This window comes from Thamnophis sirtalis, unplaced genomic scaffold (genome assembly GCF_051295495.1).
Source record: "Thamnophis sirtalis isolate CommonGarterSnake01/CBP01778 unplaced genomic scaffold, rThaSir2_p1.2 scaffold_2, whole genome shotgun sequence".
NCBI classification, from domain to species: domain Eukaryota; kingdom Metazoa; phylum Chordata; class Lepidosauria; order Squamata; family Natricidae; genus Thamnophis; species Thamnophis sirtalis.
Window position 1 is genome coordinate 10,596,185 of NW_028261382.1, and position 23,589 is coordinate 10,619,773.

Below are 23,589 nucleotides of genomic sequence, written 5' to 3' on the forward strand. Positions count from 1 at the left end.
TCTAGAGTCTCCAAATCTTTTTTACATCGTGGTGACCAAAACTGAATGCAGTATTCCAAGTATGGCCTTCCCAAGGCCTTATAAAGTGGTATTAACCCTTTTATTAATTTACTGTGAATTCTTCTCATTCCCATCCAATGAGGTCTTTCAAGGGAGGATTTACAGTCACAGACCTTATCTGGCTTGGAGAGCTGCCAGGCCGATCTCTGCAAAACTTGGCAAGGAGTCTCGGAGAGTCATGAAACAATTAAGCGAACTAATTGTCTCCTGCAAACTCCACTCCCCTTTCACTCCTCTTATATTTCCTCTGGGAGGGGCCATTCATTGTCCACCTGTGGCCTTACTCCCAAGTCGACCCCTGTTCTTTAGTTGTTCCCTTCGTCTGGCAGCTATGCGCACACTGGGAACAGGCTTCAGCTGTTCCTCTGCCTCACTGATGTCTGACTCTGAAGGCAGCTGATAACTGGCAGACTGCCCAGGCCCCCTCTCTGCTTCTGACACAGAGCCCTCATCAGAGCCTTCCCCAGACTCCAGGACTGGCCCATGTTCCTCCCCAACCTCCTCACTGTCCAAAACTGCTGCCAGCTCTACTAGCCACTGGCATGCCACACCAGCGTGCCTACTGTCCCTATCTTACTGTCCCCATTTATCTGTATTTACTTCCTTTGTTCATGTTTATGGTCTTACCTATACTTGTTATCTTGTACAGGTTTGACCATCAAACAAACAAAGAAATACATAATTGGGTTTCTTCTCTGTCTGTTCTAGTGCTTCTAGTGCAGTGTTTCTCAACCTTGGCAACTTGAAGATGTCCGGACTTCAACTCCCAGAATTCCCCAGCCAGCATTCGCTGGCTGGGGAATTCTGGGAATTGAAGTCCGGACATCTTCAAGTTGCCAAGGTTGAGAAACACTGTTCTAGTGCTTCCTAATAGATGGATAAAAGAAGGAGGCTCCCTTCTATCCAACAATCTAATTTAGTTCAATGTGGGAACAACACCACTTTATTCCAGCAGACAGTCAGGATTTCTTTTCTTCTTTTTTTTGTTCCATACTTTTTACCTTTTGGGGGTCCCACTTGACTGCTTCTCTTGAATTGAGGAAAGGGTTTGGCAATATGGTTAGAGGGAAATATGAAGCAAGGTCTGCGGTATTCCTTTCTGTTGAAAGATAATGGCACCAGACTAAAATGGATACTATCTGTCTAATGACCCGTACGTCCTTTTTCTATTTCCTGAGCTCCCTGGTGCTGTTTTTTAGGATTTAATGACTTCATTTCCCCCGACTTTGGAATGTATGAACTGTTAATTCTTTGAGGCTTCAGCAAGGTTCCATAAAGTGCATCAGGGTTTATGAATTGTGACATGCTTTTAGTCCCTTTAGGCATGCAGTGGAGGAAAAGAATCTGTTTAATTTTTTGTGGCAGGCAGTATGTGGTATTAATGCCTCCCTCTCCATAATACTAGCGCTAAGCATTGTTGTCAGCAGGAAACAAAGATAATTCTCTCTCTAGAATGGAGGGACGAAGGAAAGGAAAGGAGTGGAGGGTAGAAGAGAGAGGAAGAGAAGGAGAGAAAGTAGGAGAGGAAGAAGAAGTGTGGAGGAGAGGTAAGGGTAGAAGAAAGAGGTAAGGGAAGGTGGGTAGAAGGGAGAGAAAAAGAAGAAGAGAAGGGAGGAAGAGAAAGAAAGAGAAGGAGAGAAGGTAGGAAGGAGAAGAAAAAGGGTAGGAGTATGGAAGAGGTAAAGGAAGGAAGAAGGGGACGGAGACGAGGAAGGAAGGAAGTAGAGAAGGAAGGGAGGGAGAAAAGAAAGAGAAAACGAGGTGGTGTCTTAGCAGGTGCGAAGGATGGTAAACAAAGGATTTTAAACTATACCTTATAACCTTCCAAATGGAATAATAATATAAGAATGGCAAAGAAAAAGAATAATTATGTGAATGTATATCTATAATCTGTATGTAAGAGAATAAATGACAGTAAAAATATAAAGCATAATGTAGGTAAATAATATTTGGTCATAAGTAGCTAAGTTGAAATAAATAAAGAAATGCACATAAAAATGGATAACGAATAAGGAGATTATGAATGAAAGATAGAAATGTATAGTAGGGAAAACACTAACTGCAAAGAAACTGATTCGGAACTGTGGTATGATATACGATGGAACTTATTGTTTCTATGTTGTTTTTAAGTTATGTGTTTGTTTTTGTTGATGTGCTTATGTGTTTAAAATAAAATAAAAAATTTATCACAGAAAGATAATTCTCTCTCATTCTTTCATTCCTTTGCACACATTTCTGCTTCTTGCCCTCTGTATAACTCTGAAGAGTTGTAAAGCTTGAAGCTAAAAACATAACTTCAAGATCTTGCTTGCATGTGAGAAAAACCATAGTGCTTTTTGTTGTAAATCCCTACAATAGAGAGGTGAGCTACACAATAGCATTGCTTCATTCGCTGTTAGTGGCTTAGCAATATCAAAGGGTCAAACCATTCCAGCTGAGCTTTTAAATAATAGTTCAGATCCAATTCAGGACATTGGTTCTGTTTGGATAAGGCCAGTCTGGCATTAAACTGCAAATTGGACCAAATGTCTCTTCAAGTCAAAACCAGAACTGGGCTAATCTTAGAACTGGCTTGATCCCCTGGTTGCTACTGACAAATAATGTATGCAGGAATGGCCATTCTAGAAGATTTCCACTGTATGGAGCCGAGGTGGCGCAGTGGTTAAATGCAGCACTGCAGGCTACTTCAGTTGACTGCAGTTCAGCAGTTCGGCTGTTCAAATCTCACTGGCTCAGGGTTGACTCAGCCTTCCATCCTTCCGAGGTGGGTAAAATGAGGACCCAGATTGTTGTTGGGGGCAATATGCTGACTCTGTAAACCGCTTAGAGAGGGCTGAAAGCCCTATGAAGCGGTATATAAGTCTAACTGCTATTGCTATTGCTAATTTCTAATTAAGACAAATGATTCTAATTTCTAATTAAGACAAAAGAGTGCAGAGAAGCGCACCAAAGATGATTAGGGGATTGGAGACTAAAACATATGAAGAACGGTTGCAGGAACTGGGTATGTCTAGTTTAATGAAAAGAAGGACTAGGGGAGACATAATAGCAATGTTCCAATATCTCAGGGGTTGCCACAAAGAAGAGGGAGTCAAACTATTCTCCAAATACACCTGAGGGTAGAACAAGAAGCAATGGGTGGAAGCTAATCAAGGAGAGAAGCAACTCAGAACTGAGGAGAAATTTCCTGACAGTTAGAACAATTAATCAGTGGAACAGCTTGCTTCCAGAAGCTCCTGACAACAGTAATTGTGTATAGTCAAACCTATGGTTTTCCCAGTTACAATGTATGGCTGTGAAAGTTGGACCATAAGGAAGGCTGTGCACCAAAGAATTGAGGCCTTTGAACTCTGGTGCTGGAGAAGACTCCTGCAAGTCCCTTGGACTGCAAGGTGATCCAACCGGTCAGTCCTAGAGGAGATCAACCTGACTACTCTTTAGAAGGCCAGATCCTGAAGCAGAAACTCAAATACTTTGGCCATCTAATGAGAAGGAAGGGCTCACTGGAGAAGAGCCTAATGGTGGGCAAGATTGAGGGCAAAAGAAGAAGGGGACGACAGAGAATGAGGTGGCTGAATGGAGTCACTGAAGCAGTGGGCATGACCTTCAATGGACTCCAGAGGATGGTAGAAGACAGGAAGGCCTGGAGGAATGTTGTCCATGGGGTCACAATGGGTTGGACACTTCTCAACTAACAGCAGCAGCAACAACAACAACAACAACATATTGTTTTGGAAATTATGGGAGCCACCAGTGCAAAACTCTTGCATCTCCTACAATTCCTAGTAGACATCTGTTTCCAAAATGGTTATGCCTTTGGGTTCGTCATGAGGAAGACTTGTGCCTTCTACCTCTCATCTTTCCTCTTCTTTTCCAGTCTAAATACAGGTGCTTTAGGAAACCACACAATGCTTCTGTGGGGTGGAGCAATTTAAATACTAGACCACAAAGGCTTCCTTAAAATCTTGCTCTCCTACAGGCTTGTTCCTGAACGGTTCTTGTAAAGGGAATACTGCTGGTTGTATCTGAGTATTCCTGCTGGTTGTATCTGCTTTGCGCTGTCCGTGGTCCTGACAGCTTTATGTCTTCCATGAGGCCTGTCTTAACCTGATGCAACTTTGCAATGTGTATTGTAGCACAGAGTTCCTGTGAGTAGCTAAGCTAACATGATTTGGTGGGAGAGAGCCTCCTGTCTGTTCCCCATTTGAGCGCCTCCGAATATACACGCTTTCCTACTGTTTCCACTGATTATTTTCGGTCTCTATCTTTTAACCAGAGGGGACGCAGTGGCTCAGTAACTCAGATGTCTATCAGAAAGGTCGGCAGTTTGGTGGTTTGAATCCCTAGCGCCATGTAAAGGAGCGAGCTCCTGTTACTTATCCCAGCTTTTGCAGTTCGAAAGCATGTAAAAATGCAGGTAGAAAAATAGAAACCACTTTTGGTGGGAAGGTAACAGCGTTCTGTGCGCCTTCGGCATTTAGACATGCCAGCCACATGACCACAGAGATGTTTTTGGACAGCGCTAGCTCTTCGGCTTTGAAACGGAGATGAGCACTGCCCCATAGAGTTGGGAACGACTAGCACATATGTGCGAGGGGAACTTTTACCTTTTCCTTACGCTTGAAGGAGTCTTGCCACTTCTTTTTCTGCATTATGCTCTTTCAAATATTTGAAAGGAAATTAAGTATCACCAATTCTCTTCCCTGGGTAAACTATACCATCACAGAACCTGATTTCCGATCTACTCCATTGCCCTACTGACCTCCTGTTGACCTAATCTACTTCGTGCTAATGTACCTTTGAAAATATGGAGCACTGGTTATAGCTTTCCAAATACACCCTATTGCAAAATAGGGCAGAAATATTATTTCCTGCATCCAAAGTGGTATGCTTCCCTTAATCAGGGAAATATTATTATTATATTCATCTGCCAATTACCTCCACTAGACCGATTAGATCCCACAGATTAGGCCTCCGAATTCCATCCGCCGGCCAGTGTTGACTGGCGACTACCCGGAGGAGAGCCTTCTCTGTGGCTGCTCCGACCCTCTGGAACGAACTCCCTGTGGAGATTCGAACCCTCACCACCCTCCAGGCCTTCCGCAAAGCCCTTAAAACCTGGCTGTTCCGACAGGCCTGGGGCTAAAGAACCGTTGCCCCCGTCTCGAATGGTATGACTGCTGTGTGTTTTAAACCATGTATTGTTTTGTGTCGTTTTTAATTTTGTTTGTATCCCCCCTTCCCTGGTTTGAGTTGTGAGCCGCCCTGAGTCCCCTTCGGGGGGAAAGGGCAGCATATAAATAAAATCAACATTCAACAACATTCAACATTAACAGAAACATACCACCATGGATGTGATGAGGAGGAGGGGGAGGGGAAGGAGGAGTGGGAGGAGGAGGAGGAGGAGGAGGAGGAGGAGGAGGAGGAGGAGGAGGAGGAGGAGGAGGAGGAGGAGGAGGAGAAAAAATTGAGATTGTTTCCCTTTTGGCTCCAGCACCCAGAATCTACTACTCCCCCCAAGCAAAGCTGACTATTCATAAATGAAATAAAAATGGAAATTATAAAACATGATTGTAGCTTCCCCCCTCCCTCTTAAATATAAGAACGGAGTAGGTACTTTTTCATCCTTCCCCCATTTCTGAAAACAACATATTTCTTAGTGACTGATTTAATAGAATTGTAGAGCTGAGCAACCCCCTGTACGCTGCTGTGTAAGAATACAAGAGTTTTTGTTTCGGTAACTGCTAATGGCAGGCCTTTTAAATTTGCAGGCTTGATGGCAGATTGGGGTTCACGCTGAGAGCCCAGTGAGCTTATTAATGTCCCCCTCCATGAAAAACATCCAGAATATTCTACAGAGGCAGCACTCAGGGCTGTACCTTATTAGCATATGAAGAGCTGAATAAGACTTGAGGCCTGGCTAAACCAGAGGTCTCTTGAAGCCATGGGCCAAAATATCCTTTATCCAGCTACAATGCACTAGATGGCTTCCTACTTGTGAATTACAGGCCTCATCTTTGGGGCATTTTTCCTCAGAAATAAATTGCAAAATCTCTCAATTTGAGAGGTTAGGGTAGGCTGTTCTTTTCCTGAGAATCTGCCTTATTTTTCCTTCAACTCCTTTATGGCCATCTTGTCACCACTCTCTATCGCAGTGATTTATTTTTTTATGTTAATGTCGGGTTTTGTCTCAATAAGACTGATAACGCATTCACTCTTTATCCAGATTTATAAAACAAATGTGATTTATCCGAAGGTTTGCCTGCTTAATAATTTTCATTGCAACAAAAAAATAAATAAATTGCAATTTGGTAGCGGCTTTTGGAAAGGCCCATGAAGGTCACAGATAATTTTCCTGAATATGGATTTTTTTTTTCAGATTGATCATCTCGCCTAAAGAAAGGCCTTTCTTTCTTTCTTTCTTTCTTTCTTTCTTTCTTTCTTTCTTTCTTTCTCTTTTTTCTTCCTTTCTTCCTTCCGTACCTTTCTTCCTCCCTCCCTTCCTTCTTTTCTTCCTTCCTTCCATACCACCCTTCCTTCTTTTCTTCCTTCCTTTCTTCCTTCTGTACCTTTCTTCCTCCCTCCCTCCCTTCTTTCCTTCCTTCTTTCCCTCCTTCCTTCCATCCATACCTTTCTTCCTCCCTCCCTCCCTTCTTTTCTTCCTTCCTTCCTTCTTTCCTCCCTCTCTCCCTCTCTTACTTCTTCCTTCTACCCTCCTTCCCTCCCTTCCTCCTTCCTTTGTCTTTTGCCTTTCTGTTCTTTCTGTTCTTTCTTTCTTTCTTTCTTTCTTTCTTTCTTTCTTTCTTTCTTTCTTTCTTTGACTAAATGTAAAATTAATATTGTTATTATTATTTATTAACCACATTTATATGCCGCCCAATCCCAAAGGATGTTGCTGATCAAATAAACTATTTTAAATTATACTTGCAAGTTTGGAGTGGGGGGAGATAAAATGATTGCTAAGGCCGGTTTGAACAAGGGCATGAAAGATGTGGCACCAAGAGATGGCTTTTGAACTTCTCGTCACATTTTTTAAATAGCAGCCCTGCAAGCAGCATTATAAATGGCCACTGAACTTAAGAGCTGCCCCGTGGATTCTGCAAGAGTACATTGAAATATAGGCTATACTTGTCACTACAGCTGCAAAGCCAGATGTAGACAACTGTAAAATGTTTCTGTATATAAATAAATTAAAATGTTTAAAAAGAGGCTTAAGTTGACAGATTCAGGGCTCTGATTTGGGGTGTTGTTTTTTTTAACCTTTAGCAAGTTTTTAGGATTTAGGTAGTTGATTTGTGTCTATTTATAGAAGTTAAATTGTGGACAAAATCTAGGCAAACAGTCATTAATTGTTTTTACCAGGAAGCATTCTGCACAGAATAACTTGTTCATGTTTTAATTCAGTGTGGTAATTAAAATATATAGTCCGAGCATTAAGACTTTAATGACTAACGTCTTATGAGGGTGAATAGAAAATAAGTATCCAATGGATGGATTTACAGATCCAGAGCTAACATCATAGCAGCTTCATTTAGAAATCAGTTTTAGGATAACGTATTGAATAGCATCCATGTTTATAAAATAAAAGGAACATTTGCTGCATCGCATTTTGTGAGTGTATCTTAAAAAAAGTCTAGACATGGAATAATTATCTTGTAAAATAATTTATTTGAATCAGTGTGTTTAATTTTTTTTTTTAGGGGAGGAAACAATTATTGCTGTTCCACATGGAAGTCGCAGTGCAAGAATTACTATGAAAGGACCAGCACAACTTGGTATGGGCCAATTCATTTAATTCATTTAATTTATTTAATTTATTTAATTTATTTATTTAATTTATTTAATTTATTTAATTTATTTAATTTATTTAATTTATTTAATTTATTTAATTTATTTAATTTATTTAATTTATTTAATTTATTTAATTTATTTAATTTATTTAATTTATTTAATTTATTTAATTTATTTAATTTATTTAATTTATTTAATTAATTTAATTAATTTATTTATTTAATGTATTTAAAAAAATTTTTGTCTGTATCCCCCTTCCCCAGTTCGAGTTGTGAGCCGCCCTGAGTCCCCTTCTGGGGAAAAGGGCGGCATATAAATATAATAAACTGAACTGAACTAATTTATTTAATTTATTTAATTTATTTAATTTATTTAATTTATTTAATTTATTTAATTTATTTAATTTATTTAATTTATTTAATTTATTTAATTTATTTAATTTATTTAATTTATTTAATTTATTTATGACTCTGTAAACAGCTTAGAGAGAGCTGTAAAGCACTGTGGAAGCGGTATATAAGTGCTATTGCTATACAACTTATTTTAACATAATCTATTGAAATGTGTAATTCCAGTTGGTAAGACAGCCTCCTTGACAATAAGATTCCAATGTAGTATTTGTCCTCCTTGATTACAGGAGGACAAATCCTTTGATTGTTTTATGTACAAGCATGTGGATGATGATGATTGCAAGTTTGTTCCCACTCCAGTTGCAAATGGATTTTGCTACCAGCGCGAAGAGATTTATTTCCCGTTGGTTTAACATTTCAATAGTTGCAGGGGATGAGTAAGTGGATTTGAAGCTAAGGAGAGGGCTGTTGGAAGATATTGTAGGCTTTCCAGAAGTATTAAGGATATCGAATCCAAAATAAGCCAGCGTCCTCTGAAAATAATCCTCCTGCCCTAGAAGCAACATAACCAGAAGCTAATATTTTCACAAGTGGCTAATGCTAGATAACCAAGTTCATGAACTTACAAGAGTCTAGTTGGAAGCAAACGGAAAGATGCTAAATTTCTTTTTTTTTTTCTTATTTGAGTGACAGAAGCTTGCATTTTAAATGGTTAGTCTTGTGAGCGAATTCGCTAATTTTATTTATAAGTATTAAAAAGAAAAATACAGTACATAGTTTGAAGATTTGAAGATGGAGGCCTTTGTTCTTTTCTTTTTTTAAAAAAAGCCTTATGTTTTTTCTTGGGGAATAATGCAAGAGTGGAAAAAAATACGAATTCTAACAGGCTGGTTTTCTATCAGAAACCACTGTTCCCAGCTTAGCGCATGACATAAGAGAGATTCAACAGCCCCCTTTAAGTGCCACTTCTAGCCAGTAAGGGCCATTGGTGGCAATCTATATTTCTACAGAAACTTTCTAAATTAATACTTTTATTTCAGACCTCTTTGTCTCATTCATCCTAACACTGAATTTCCTCTTTTAAAGCAATGGAAAAAGGTGGCGTGATGCATTTCTCTTTGACCCAACACCTTTTCCTGCTTAATCGTTCAAAGTAGTCCTTGACTTGGGACTGACAATTATGTTCCCAAGATATGCCAGTCATAAAGCAGGTCTGTAAACAGCTTAGAGAGGGCTGTAACTGGACCAGATGTTATGATCTTTTAGGTCAGTGATGGAGAACCTACGGTGCATGGGCCACAGGTGGCACCCAGAGCCCTCTCTGCAGGCATACAAACTGTCCACCCAGCTCAGCTCCACTGCACATGTGTGCATGCCTTCTACCAGCCAGCTGATTTTCAGGTCTCTGCCGCACATGCGTGGGGAGCTGGGTGTCATGCAGGATGGGGGGGGGAGCGCAGGGTGGTCGTAAGCACATGTGCAGGGGTGGCAGGATGCATTGCATTATGGGTGGGCACGAGTGTGTGTGTGCTGTTGTGCACATGCGTGCGATTTGGGCACATGAGTTCAAAAAGGTTAGCCATCACTGTTTTAGGTGGTGGTTTATTAAGTGAACACCACAGTGGTTAAGCAAACTCATTGCTTTGGGGCATTTCCCCCCCCCCCCAGGAAGCCAGATGTAAATACTTTTTTTTCTGGAAAAAGAATTGTCATAAATTGGGGGGGTCACATGGCCCTGGGATGCTGCAAACAGCTCTAAATGCCAGCCAATTGCCCCAAATGTAGTCATGTGACCGGAGAGACATTGTAACTTTGGAACCCAGTTGTAAGTAACTTTTAATGGGGCCTGTCATAATTTTGAATGGTGGCGAAGCAGCCATTCATAAGTCGAAGACTCCCTGGATCCGTTTAGAACCCACTGTAGCTTCAAAGCCTTTAGAATTAACAATACAATACAATAGCAGAGTTGGAAGGGACCTTGGAGGTCTTCTAGTCCAACCCCCTGCCTAGGCAGGAAACCATATATCGTTTCAGACAGATGGCTATCCAACATCTTCTTAAAGACTTCCAGTGTTGGGGCATTCACAACTTCTGGAGGCAACTTCTGTTCCACTGATTAATTGTTCTAAATGTCAGGAAATTTCTCCTTAGTTCTAAGTTGCTTCTCTCCTTGATGTGTTTCCACCCATCGTTTCTTGTCCTGCCCTCAGGTGCTTTGTAGAATAGTTTGACTCCCTCTTCTTTGTGGCAACCCCTGAGATATTGGAAGACTGCTATCATGTCTCCCCTACTCCTTCTTTTAATTAAACTAGACTCATCCAGTTCCTGCAACTGTTCTTCATATGTTTTAGTCTCCAGCCCCCTAATCATCTTTGTTGCTCTTCTCTGAACTCTTTCCAGAGTCTCCACATATTTGTTTACATCGTGGTGACCAAAACTGAATGCCGTATTCCAAGTGTGGCCTTACTAAGGCCTTATAAAGTGGTATTAACCCTTCAGGTGATCTTGATTCTATCCCTCTGTTGATGCAGCCTAGAACTGTGTTGGCTTTTTTGGCAGCTGCTGCACACGGCTGGCTCCTATTTAAATTGTTTCTTTGTTTTTGGCCACAGCATACAACATTTTGCAGTAGTTTCCGTTTAAATGTATCTGCTAATGTGACCCCCTTTTCCTCCAGTTTGCAGAAATATTTTGGGAGTGTTTGAACCCGGTGTTTGACTCGCGGCTATTAATGCTAGATGCATTAGATCTACGGCAGCTTGTTACCAATGAAATCCAAGCCTGGCACCCTTCTTGAAAACACATGTTGCATTCATGATTTCTGGCACTGATCGAGCTACTGCTTTTTATTTAGCAGCCCTCCCCCTTCCGCATAAGTCAGCAGTAAAATAGATCATGCCCCCTGCGTAGTTCTTGTGATAAGGATCCCTCTTGTGGATATCATGAGGTGCTCTCCTAAAACTGACAGGGTCCATCTTTTAATCGGAGTTGGCTAAGATTTCACTTGGCTGGGTTAGTAGTTAAGCGTTCACCAACGGCAAACAAAGGCCTTGTTATGTTCGAGTTGTAACTTAGACGACTTCACGGGGCGTAAGGTTCAAAAGACATTTCAAGCCACCCCTTTTGTAGGGAGATATGCTTGGAAAGTCAATTTCTCTTATTTCCAGATGGCCACAAGCAGATTTGTAAAAATATTACTTTCCTTTTGAAGAAATGGCTGTACATAAATTACTCACACAGCCCTCTGCTTGGTGCTCATTCCTCAGAGAAATTGGTCTTGACAGGCTGAGTGAGACTAGAGATGAACTGGTCTTGTAGGTAAGCTCTGGAGCTGTTGGTGCCGCATCTTGGAAAAATATTACAGGTATTTAGTGGCTGTTTGAAGTTGCAACAGCACTGAAGAGTGACTTATGACCTTTTTTCACACTTGTGACTCTCCCGACAGCACTCCTCCAAGGCAGGTATAACAAGGCCCTATTAGCAGAACGAGCATGTATATGCGATAAAGGTAGATAGCGACAGAAATTCTGGTCCCAGTGGTGGTTATAAGTCAAGGACTCAGTGTCAGCGTTCCAAATACCATGTAGAATCAAATCAGAATCGAAGGCAAAACTATGCTTAAAGTTCCAATTTAATAAAGCAGGCATGTTGGCACATAGCTGTGGGGATTCCACCTCTGGAAGTTACATCAGAATCCCACCCAGTTAAAAGTTCATGATCTTGTCCCCACACTCACAATCCATCACATGGTCCAATCTCCTTCTTCCACGCTGGCATCCATGCCCAGCTTCCTCCGGTCAGGTGTACTGGTGTGGAGACAAATGATGACCTTGCTTCTAGCAAAGAATGAAAAACAATACATTCCAAAATCCTACTCCTTCTATTCCCCCCTCCCATTGACTATACTTAAAGAAAAGCATAATGAAATTAGAGAAATTGTGGCAAGCCAAAATTCTAAAAGGAATATAAATGCAGGTCTGACACTCAGATGGATATAAGCTATTGTTAATTGCCATTTGCAAACCTATCTCACAAGACACTTAGAAGGATGATTTGATGCATAAAATGAGCCGCGGTGGTGCAGTGGTTAGACCCCAGTACTGCAGGCTAATTTCGCTCACTGCTGGATGGCTGCAGTTTGACAGTTTGATTCTCACTGGCTCAAGGTTGACTCAGCCTTCCATCCTTCCAATGTCAGGGAAATGAGGACCCAGGTTGTTGAGGGTAAGGGCAAGATGCTGGCTCTGTAAACCACTTTGAGAGGGCTGTGAAGCACTGTGAAGCAGTATATAGGTCTAAGTGCTATTGCTATTCCTTCCTTCCCATCCTCCCTCCCTCCTTTCCTCCTTTCCTCCCTTATTCCTTTTCTCATTCTCCATCTTGGTGGCATAGTGGTTAGAATGTCGTATTGCAGGCTAACTCTGCCCCCTGTCAGGAGTTTGATCCTAACCGGCTCAATGTTGACTCAGCGCTCTATCCTTCCGAGGTGGGTAAAATGAGGACCCAGATTGTTGGGGGCAAGAGGCTGACTCTGTAAACCGCTTAGAGCGGGCTGTCAAGCACTATCAAGCGGTATATAAAAGTGCTCTCGCTCTTGCTAAAAGCTTCTGATGTTGTTTACATATTACCAGATCTCTTTACCTCTGAAGGATTCTAACTGTTGTTTAAATGATGCCTGTTGTTTTTTAAGGGACATCTGATAAATGACTTCCTTTACAACGCATGAGTTCGAATATACTTCTGTCTAGACAGAGAGGATCAATTCTATCCCTCTTTTCCAACACCATTGTTTTGATTGGAATGAGACCAAGAATAAATTTGGACTGGCACCCTTTATCAAGAGAAAGATATTCAGGTTCTCCCTGTGCCCTTGCATTGTTTCCTTCCTTTTAAGGCCCAGGGAATATGCTGCCTCGAGGTCATTTGTAAAGCTGTGACAAGTGATTACTGGAACCTTTGCAAGGTTTTGCGAAAGTACGACTCTGGTATGCTTTGATGGTTTGTAAATTATTCAGCGTGATGAGCAAATTCAATAACTGGAGTAACACCGAAGTTGTTAGGGCTGCTGGCATTTGTTGCATCAAGGGAGAACTCAAGTAGACCTTTGATTTGGCCAAGGAGGTCGTATTCTCATAGTGTGTTTTGATATAAGATCCCTAAAGTATCTTATTGTTGGGGGAGAGGAAGGACGTAAACAGCTTTCCTTATGTAGATGAAATCTCTGGAGAAGGTTTTAATGCTGAGAAAGGATGGAAGTGTTGTGGCCCACCACTGTCCATTGCAGCTGGTAGCAGATTCAGACAGTGAGGAAGTTGGGGAGGAGGTTGGGCCAGTCCTGGAGTCTGGGGAAGGCTCTGATGAGGGCTCTGCCTCGGAGACAGAGATGCGGCCAGGGCCATCCGACAGTTACCAGCTGCCTTCAGAGTCAGATATCAGTGGAGCAGAAGAACAGCTGGAGCCTGTTCCCGATGTGTGCATGCACAGAGGTGCCAGGAGAAGAGAACAGCTAAGGAACAAGGACCGAATCAGAAGCAAAGGCACAGATGTCTGGTGAATGATCCCTCCCATAGGAAATAAAGAGGAGCAACTGGGGAGTGGAGTTTGCAGGAGACAAGTAGTTCAATTCATTAGTTTAGTTTAGTTTAGTTTAGTTTAGTTTAGTTTAGTTTATTAAACTTGTATGCCGCCCTATTCCCGAGGGGACTCAGGGCAGCTAACAAACCAAAATAGGAAAGGGGGGGCAATACAAATCAAACAAACAAGACAAACAAAATACAAAAAACAGATTTAAAAATATTCATCAACAGCCGCAACAATGCGAGTGGGGCTGGGAACTCATCAGCCCCAGGCCTGCCGGAACAGCCAGGTCTTGATGGCTTTGCGGAAAGCCTGAAGGGTGGTGAGGGTCCGAATCTCCACAGGGAGATCATTCCAGAGGGCCGGAGCAGCCACAGAGAAGGCCCTCCCCCGGGGGGTCGACAGTCAACACTGACTAGTTGATGGAATCCGGAGGAGGCCTAATCTGTGGGATCTAATTGGTCGTAGGGAGGTAATTGGCAGAAGGCGGTCTCTCAAGTACCCAGGTCCAATACCATGTAGGGTGAAGATCTGTTCCTTACTTCTTGCCAAGTAATTTCTGCTACAGCATGGAGTTTGGAAGATGTTGGCCTGGCAACTCTCCAAGCCTGATTAAGGTCTTTAGTTGTCAAATCCCATGAAAGTCTGTTTGCTGGGACTTTGCTGGAGAGGAGTTCCCTTTAACCTAAATAAAAGAGGTTTTATTGGGATGAGGAGTCTGCTTCATTTTCTTGGGAGGCCTAGGTCAGAACAGGAAGGAAAGAGAGGAAGAGGATATCCAGCAGTAAGGTGGGTGGACACAGTTGCAATGATGATGGTGCCCAGTTAGAAGATCTGAAACACCAAGATGGGGACAGATCATTACAAAAAAAAATTCTACCTTTAAGTTTGCTAAAAGTTGACACTGACTTGATGGCACATAACCAATCAGTGCAGCTAAGAATAGAATAGAATAGAATCAGTGGGTTTCAAAAATTGTTGGAACCTACTCTGTGGGTGTGGCCTCCTTTGTGGGAGTGGCTTGCCACCCATGTGACCAGATGGGTGTGGCTTGCTGCCCATGTGACCGGATATGAAGATGCCGACGACACTTGTCAGAACCACCTTAAATTACCTCACACACAGCCCTGGCATGCATAAGAATATGATGCAAACTTGTTTTTTAAAAGGCATCTTTGGTTTGCATTAAAACAACTTCAACACAGGCCATGTTCTGATTGCACCACAAACGTAGTAGTCATCCTTACCTTTCACAGAGGCCCTGAGTTTTATAAATATGAGCATGAGAGTGTAGAATAATCATATCCAAGGACTAGTGGTGGGTTTCAAAAGTTTTTCGAACCTCTTCTGTAGGTGTGGCCTGCTTTCCTGGTCCACTGGTGGAACCTCTTCTAACCGGTTCGGTAGATTTGACGAACCGGTTCCACCGAATAGGTGCGAACTGGTAGGAACCCACCTCTGAATAGAATAGAATAGAATAGAATAGAATAGAATAGAATGTAGGGGAGGGGAGAGGAGAGGAGAAGGGAAGAGAATTGAAGAGAAGAGAAGAGAATATTCTTTATTGACTAAATGTGATTGAACACACAAAGAATTTGTCTCTGGTGCATTAGCTCAAGATAATATAATTTTGGTCTGTGAAGAAACACAGAAGAAGAATATTAAGTTCAGACAGTATATCATAGAAGACAGATGGTTTCCCTTAGGAACCCATGGAGGAGAAACAGATTATGACTGCTTCCTCCATGTTTCAAATTGTGCCTTTCATTGTACATAGCCTGTGTAACTGTGAAATAGTCTTTCTCGACCTTGACAACTTTAAGATGTGTGGACTTCAACTCCCAGAATTCCCCAGCCAGCTGAAGTCCATGCTGGAATTGAAGTCTGTGCATCTTAAAGTTTGCCAAACTTGAGAATTACTGCTGAAATAAATGCCAACCTAAGCACAGTACACAAAATTGTCTGCTACAATGTCCTACCTGTCAGTGACAACTTCAGCTTCAACCACAATAATACACAGGCAAACAATTGATACAAACTCAAGGTGAACCGCTCCAAACTTGATTGCAGAAAATACGACTTCAGCAACAGAGGGGTCAACGCCTGGAATGCTCTACCTGATTCCATTGTTACATCCTCAAAGCCGCACAGCTTCACCCTTAAACTGTCTACCGTGGAGCTCACCCCATTCCTAAGAGGTCCGTAAAGGGGGCGTGCATAAGCCCACCAGGATGCCTACCGTCCCTGTCCTACTGTCCCCATTTATTTCTACTCAGTTCCTTTGCTCATGTCCATGTTCATACTTACATCGGCTACCTTGTACATGTTGGACAAACTAAATACATAAAATAAATAAATAGAATTACTGCTGAAATAAATGCCAACATTACACAGCGCCTTCCAATGATCACTTTTCAAAAGAAAACCCAAACCTGCAGAATGTGCCAACTTTGGACTGCAATGTTAAAGAGCCTAAATGTTAGTATAGTGGGGGATGGGCATTGTGATCTAGAAATCAAGATCATGTGAAGTGTTAATACCATTTTATAAGGCCTTGGTAAGGCCACAGTTAGAATACTGCATTCAGTTTTGGTTGCCACCATGTAAAAAAGACGTGGAGACTCTAGAAAGAGTTCAGAGAAGAGCAACAAAGATGATTAGGGGACTGGAGGCTAAAACATATGAAGAATGGTTGCAGGAACTGGGTATGTCTAGTTTAATAGAAAGAAGGACTAGGGGAGACATGATAGCAGTCTTCCAATATCTCAGGGGTTGCCACAGAGAAGAGGGAGTCAAACTATTCTCCAAAGCACCAGAAGGCAGGACAAGAAGCAATGGGTGGAAACTAATCAAGGAGCGAAGCAACTTAGAACTGAGGAGAAATTTCCTGACAGAACAATTAATCAGTGGAACAGAAGTTGCCTCCAGAAGTTGTGAATGCCCCAACACTGGAAGTCTTTAAGAAGATGTTGGATAGCCATCTGTCTGAAATGGCATATGGTTTCCTGCCTAGGCAGAGGGCTGGACTAGAAGACCTCCAAGATCCCTTCCAACTCTGCTATTGTATTGTATTGTATCTGGGTGATAATGCTGATGTTGTCCAGATATGCCAGCAGACCAAGATGAAGTTTCTATTTCTTTCTTCTTCTTTTTTTGACACATTCTTCTGAGAAATGACTAATCGATCCTCCCTCCCACATTTAAGATGGAATCTTCTTTCTGCCTTTCTGACCACATCAAGAGCGTCGGCCTGGAAGAACTAAGAGCAATAAATACACTTACAGGAGATTGGTGCCTTTTCACGCGCCAGTGTGCTTGTGATCAAAAAGGCAATTTAATGTTCTTGCGTAATATTGGTGCCTCCGGCCTTCTATTTACAATTCCCATGCTGTATTGAATAATGGATTTGCCCAGTTCTGTGTAAAAAAAACAAAAAAACATATGATGATGATGATGATGATTAGTATTCTTAATGTTGTTACTACATTTATATCAGAATATATGTTAAGAGGGTCACCATGTTCAACTGTTTAATATAGTATAATTCTAAGATTAGAAAATTAATATCAATATAAATGATGTTCTACATTTTGATGGTTATTGCCCAGATATGTGTACCCAGAGAACACACTGTTTAAGGAAAGATGGAATGCTTATATCTATATCTATATCTTTCTATCTATCTCTCTATCTCTCTATCTGTCTATCTGTCTGTCTGTCTGTCTATCTAGCTGTCTAGCTGTCTATCTATATCTTTCTATCTATCTATATCTATGTCTATATCTATATCTATATCTATATCTATATCTATATCTATATCTATATCTATATCTATATCTATATCTATATCTATATCTATATCTATATCTATATCTATATCTATATCTATATCTATATCTATATCTATATCTATATCTATATCTATATCTATATCTATCTAATCTATATCTATATCTATATCTATATCTATATCTATATCTATATCTATATCTATATCTATATCTATATCTATATCTATATCTATATCTATATCTATATCTATATCTATATCTATATCTATATCTATATCTATATCTATATCTATATCTATATCTATATCTATATCTATCTATCTATATCTATATCAATATCTATATCTATATCTATATCTATATCAATATCTATATCTATATCTATCTATATCTATATCTATATCTATATCTATATCTATATCTATATCTATATCTATATCTATATCTATATCTATATCTATATCTATATCTATATCTATATCTATATCTATATCTATATCATCTATATCTATATCTATATCTATATCATCTATATCTATATCTATCTATCTCTATCTATCTATCTCTATCTCTGTCTGTCTGTCTATCTATCTATCTATCTATCTATCTATCTATCTATCTATCTATCTATCTATCTATCTATCTATCTATCTATCTATCTAAAGTTTTAAAATAAAAACTTAAAAAAAGAAAAGAAAAAAGAGAAGAGCACCTAAGATATGAAGAACGGCTGCAGGATTTGGGTCTGGCTTGTCTAAAGAAAAGAAGAATTGGGGGTGACATGATTGCAGTATTCCAGCATTTGAGGGGCTACCCCAAAGAAGAAGGGGGTCAAATTATTCTCCAAAACACCAGAGGGCAGGACAAAGAACAATGGTTGGAAACTAATCAAAGAGAGAAGCAATCTGGAATTAAGGAGAAACAATTAAACAGTGGAAGAGCTTGCCATCAGAAATCGCATATGCTCCAGCACTGGAGGTTTTTAAGAAGAGACTACAGTCACTTATCTGAAATAGAATAGATTCTCCTGCTTGAGCAGGGGGCTGGACTAGAAGACCTCCACGGTCCCTTCCAGTTCTATTCTAATTCTAATTGTGATCCATTCAGAAAGACTAACTTTGGGGGGTGGGGTTGAAGGTTGCCTCCTAAAATAGAGTTTGCATGTGTGAGTATTATGTACAAGGGCAGATTTCTTACTTGGAAGACTTGTCTGGATCGAAAATATATGGATGTTTCTTCTGGACTGCTTTTCCCAGAGAAACTCTGCATTTGTGCATTCCTGGAATTCTCTTGGTATTATTTTAAGATGATGCCATGAAATGCTTAATGTTTTTTTTTAAAAAAATACTGCAAGGCCGGGCAAAGCAACAGAATTTCTCCTCAACTGTATACCAGTGATAAATTAGTTTTTAATTTTTATTATACTGGAAATCATCTGGGCTTCTATAAATGGAAAGCATCAAAGAATGGGATGGGATGGACATTTTAATCCCATGTCATCAGGATAGTGCAAATACTTTGGCCACCTAATGAGAAGGAAGGACTCCCGGGAGAAGAGTCTAATGATGGGAAAGATTGAGGGCAAAAGAAGAAGGGGACGGCAGAGAAGGAGGTGGCTGGATGGAGTCACTGAAGCAGTCGGTGTGAGCTTAAATAGACTCCAGTGGACGGTAGAGGACAGGAAGGCCTGGAGGAACGTTGTCCATGGGGTCACAATGGGTCAGACACAACTTTGCAACTAACAACATCAGGATAGCATTGATATAAATAATGCATACGACGACCTGTGTTGTATATATTTACAACATTTGGTGTAGCATGTGCTTTTAGTAAGTGGCATAAATTCATCATAATCTGCTAAAGGATAATATGTATTTGCTTTTCAGTGATTGAATCAAAGACACTGCAGGGAGATACTGGAGAACACAGTTTCAATGCACCTGGAATGTACATCATTGAAAACACAACAGTTGAATTTCAGAAGGGCCCCGAGAGAGAAATGATAAAAATCCCAGGGCCTCTTGGAGCCGATTTCATTATCAAGGTAAGACGCTTTGTGCTGTGTCAAGGTTTTGTCTGGAAATCCCTGTAACTTCACCCCGTCCCACCCAATCAGGCAGGGAAGGTATCCTGCTTTCCTGACCGAGGTTTCCCAAGCGCATGAAGCAAACTCCTCGTCCCAACAAAAAAACCCTTTTATTAATTTACTATGAATTCTGCTCATTCATATCCAGCAAAGTCTTTCAAGGGAGGATTTTCAGTCACAGACCTTATCTGCTTGGAGAGCTGCCAGGCCGATATCTGCAAAACATGGCGTCTCGGAGAGTCACACACCAATTATGCGAACTAATGGTCTCCTGCAAACTCCACTCCCCTTTCGCTCCTCTTTTATTTCCTCTGGGAGGGACCATTCATCGTCCACCTGTGGCCTTACTCCCAAGTTGACCCCTGTTCTTTGGCTGTTCCCTTCATCTGGCAAATCTGAGCATGCGCACACTGGGAACAGGCTCCAGCTGTTCCTCTGCCTCACTGATGTCTGACTCCGAAGGCAGCTGATAACTGGCATACGGCTCTGGCCCCATCTCTGCCTCCGACGCAGAGCCCTCATCCGAGCCTTCCCCAGATTCCAGGACTTGCCTATATTCCTCCCATCCTCCTCACTGTTCAAATCTACTGCCAGCTCTGCTGGCTGCTGGTGGGCCACAACACTAACCACTATACCACCACAGCTCTTGGTCACTCCCTGGTCAGGCTCAAAGAACATGTTGCCTGTAGGTTCTGCCCATGAGATTTTTTTCCTCCTTGCTTGTTGTCATGTGGCTTTTGACACAGCATTTGGGTGCATGAATTAAACCATGGCAGGCCAAGGATTGTCAACATGCTGCATTCCAATGTGTTGTCATGGGACTCTCTTTAGGCCAGATATGCTGCTGCCAGAGATAGCACGGTTCAGTTCTTCTTCTATCAACCCATAAGTCACCAGTGGAGACAGACAGAATTCTTCCCTTGCACAGTAACATGCGGAGGAGGTGAGTAATGCGTGTGGCTTTGGGAGCATGTCCAGCTGTGGATGTGAAGCGATAGATATATAGCTTTCAGGGTGAGATTTGTAAGTGATGCAATCAATTGGTGTGGTGCAATAACTCGGGTGTCAGCATTCCAATTATCATGCAGAATTAAATCAGAGTCCAAGGCAGAGCAATCCTTAAAGTTCCAATTTAATAAGACTGTGGATAGCTCTGCCTTGGCACAAATTTGGCACAAACTGTGGAATCTAAAAGCTTCCTGGGATTCCACCCAGTTGAAAGTTTATGATCTTATCCCCACACCCATAAATCCGTCACATGGTCCAATCTTCTTCACCCACGCTGGCATTTCCACCCATCTAGTTCCGGTCAGATGCAGAGGTGCGGAGACAAAAGATGACCTTGGGCTTCTAAAAAGGAATGACAGCAATACATTCCACAATTCTACTCCTTTCTATTCCCTCTCAATTATTACAGTAATGAAACAGCATAATTAAATAATAGAGAGTGTGGCAGGCCAAAGATCTTAAAAAGGAATATAACTGCAGGCCTGACATCGGGTTTCTTCTCTGTCTGCATTTAAAATGGAAAGCAGAAGTCTCACTTTTGGCATGGCATGTATACTACCCTGTATATGTAGTAACTGTTTCCCTGAAAATAAGACCTCCCTGGATAATAAGCCCAATTGGGACTTTTGAGCGCATGTACCAGGCGTGCTTCCATCAATAACCAAGAAAGAAAACTCCCAACTCCATTGTACGTTGACTGGTTATGAAACGATAGCAGCAAAAGTAAAGCAAGATCTGAGCCAGAAAGGCGCGAACAAGTACATATCAAACAATAACCCAGTCCCCTCCCTCCGATGACCCCACCCCAGTGTCCAATGTGCAACTCCCTTTGGTGTCGTGTGGGTTGCATCTCCAAAAGGCATCATCAGATTGGTATGCAGGACGGTTGGCCTTGACCAGGCCCAAACATCAGCCACCAGCATGCGCAGAAGATGGTGAGATGAAACCTCCCTTTTCCATATCACCTCCTGTACCATTTATTCTTGCGCTCTACTTGGGGCTGCCCCTGAAAAGTGTTCGGAGACTACAATTAGTCCAGAATGCAGCCGCGCAAGCGATATTGGGTGTACCAAGGTTCACCCATACTACACCTATCCTCCGTGAGCTGCACTGGCTTCCCATTGGTCTCCGAGCACGATTCAAGGTGCTGGTTATCACCTTTAAAGCCCTACATGGCCTAGGACCCGGATACCTGCGAGACTGTCTTCTGCCGCATACCTCCCTAAGACCAATAAGATTGCACAGGATGGGCCTTCTCCAGGTGCCTTCAGCGGGACAATGCCGTCTGGTGATGCCTCGGAGTAGGGCCTTCTCTGTTGCCACTCTGGCCCTATGGAACGAGCTACCCCCAGAGATCCGGGCTCTACCCACTCTCATGGCATTCCGTAAAGCTATTAAAACCTGGCTTTTCCGGCAGGCCTGGGGCTGTTGACCTCTTGATTGAGGTCCAGCTCTCCCCCCCTTTGATTGGATGCATGTTGTGCTTCTTTTTAATTTTGTTGTGTTTTATTGTTTTAATTCTTTTTTTAATATTTTTCATTTCTGTAAGCCGCCCGGAGTCCTTCGGGATTGGGCGGCCTAGAAATTCAATAAATGAATGAATGAATGAATGAATGAATGAATGAATGAATTCTCATCCCAAATACCAAGCCCCCACCTCCCCATTTCTATGGCAGCCAATAGCAAGTGAGCGAAGCAGAGGCCGACATCATGCGCTAAAATAATCCCTCCCCCCAAAATAAGCTCTCCCCTAAAATATTTAAATGCATGCGCAGCTAGTTCCCACCATTTCTTGGGGAGGAAGAGAGAGAACATGCCCTATGTTCCCGCATGCAGCTGCTATACATGCGGAATGGCCTCGCGGAGGCCGCTCCCACAAACCCTAACTACCGCCTCCCTTCTCTTAGTGGCGGTTGCAAAAAGAGCAGCAGGCTCAGCGACGCTAGGGCTGGCAAGAGTGTGCCAGAAACAGAACTCCCGGCCCTCTCTGGATCAGCTTTCCTTTTGAGTTGTGAGCCGCCCTGAGTCCCTTCAGGGAAAAGGGCGGCATACAAATAAATTAAACCTTAAACCGTGGACCAAGATGAAGGGGCCTCCTGCACCTCAAAAAATAGCAAGATCTCCAACTTATAATATGAGCTTCGAAAGCCGAAGTGTAGAAGCAACACTCTTGGGCTTGCAAAAGAATGCATTTCTTCCTCTGCTTTTGTTTTTTGTTTTTTCTCATTCCCTTTCTTTAAGTAAGAAATGAGCCAAAAATATAGGCTGGACATTAATCTTAATAGTGTGCTTTAGAAAAGTTGCTCTGTTTCTTTGCTCCGGCCTAAATGCTTCCGACATAAGGTTGTTTAGCCATTGTCAAGTCCCATTTGGCTTCTTTTGCCGGCTTATAAATGACTTAAATATTTTCTGGAGACAATCGTTTTCAAAACAAAACCAAGAGAGGGGAGGAGTAAGCGAGCAGCCATCCGTCATTCAGGGGATTATTTGTTCAAAACAGCCTTCGATTCTCTGCTGTGAAGTCTGAAGGGATTTTCGCAAGCCATGTGCATCCCATAAAGTGCAGCTGGGTTTTAATAAATGGTGGAAATGTACAGCATTCATCTTTTAAGCATTGGAACTTCTTTTACTTGTTCAACGGATTTGGTGCAGGACGTTTTAAAATTATGATAATGCTCAATTTTTCTTCTGGGGTTTGCATTCCTTTGTGTGATGACACTTTGTCCGAGGAAAGATGCTTCATAAGAGACCTTTGATTTGTAACCCTGCAGGCTTTTTCACCTTGGCTGATATTTGCTTGCTTGTCTCCACGTTGCCCTTTGTTCTTAGGGGAGGGGTCCTTTTTGTATAGCCTTTATTGTCATTGTACAAGAAAATGTATGCAAGGAAATTGTTTGCTTCAGTGGTGGGATTCAAAAAAAAATAC

The 23,589-nt window shown here is 41.7% G+C and overlaps 1 protein-coding gene across 1 annotated transcript in view; it reads left to right on the forward strand.

Annotated features, from left to right (window-relative positions):
- The window catches only part of ADAMTSL3 (ADAMTS like 3), a 187,804-nt gene that overhangs the window by 103,313 nt on the left and 60,902 nt on the right, over positions 1-23,589 (forward strand). Inside the window, exons 7-9 of the mRNA XM_087707594.1 lie at positions 7,761-7,835; positions 19,456-19,613; positions 20,487-20,598. Of these exons, the coding sequence (XP_087563720.1) occupies positions 7,761-7,835; positions 19,456-19,613; positions 20,487-20,598 (345 nt within the window). The remainder of the gene's footprint in view (positions 1-7,760; positions 7,836-19,455; positions 19,614-20,486; positions 20,599-23,589) is intronic.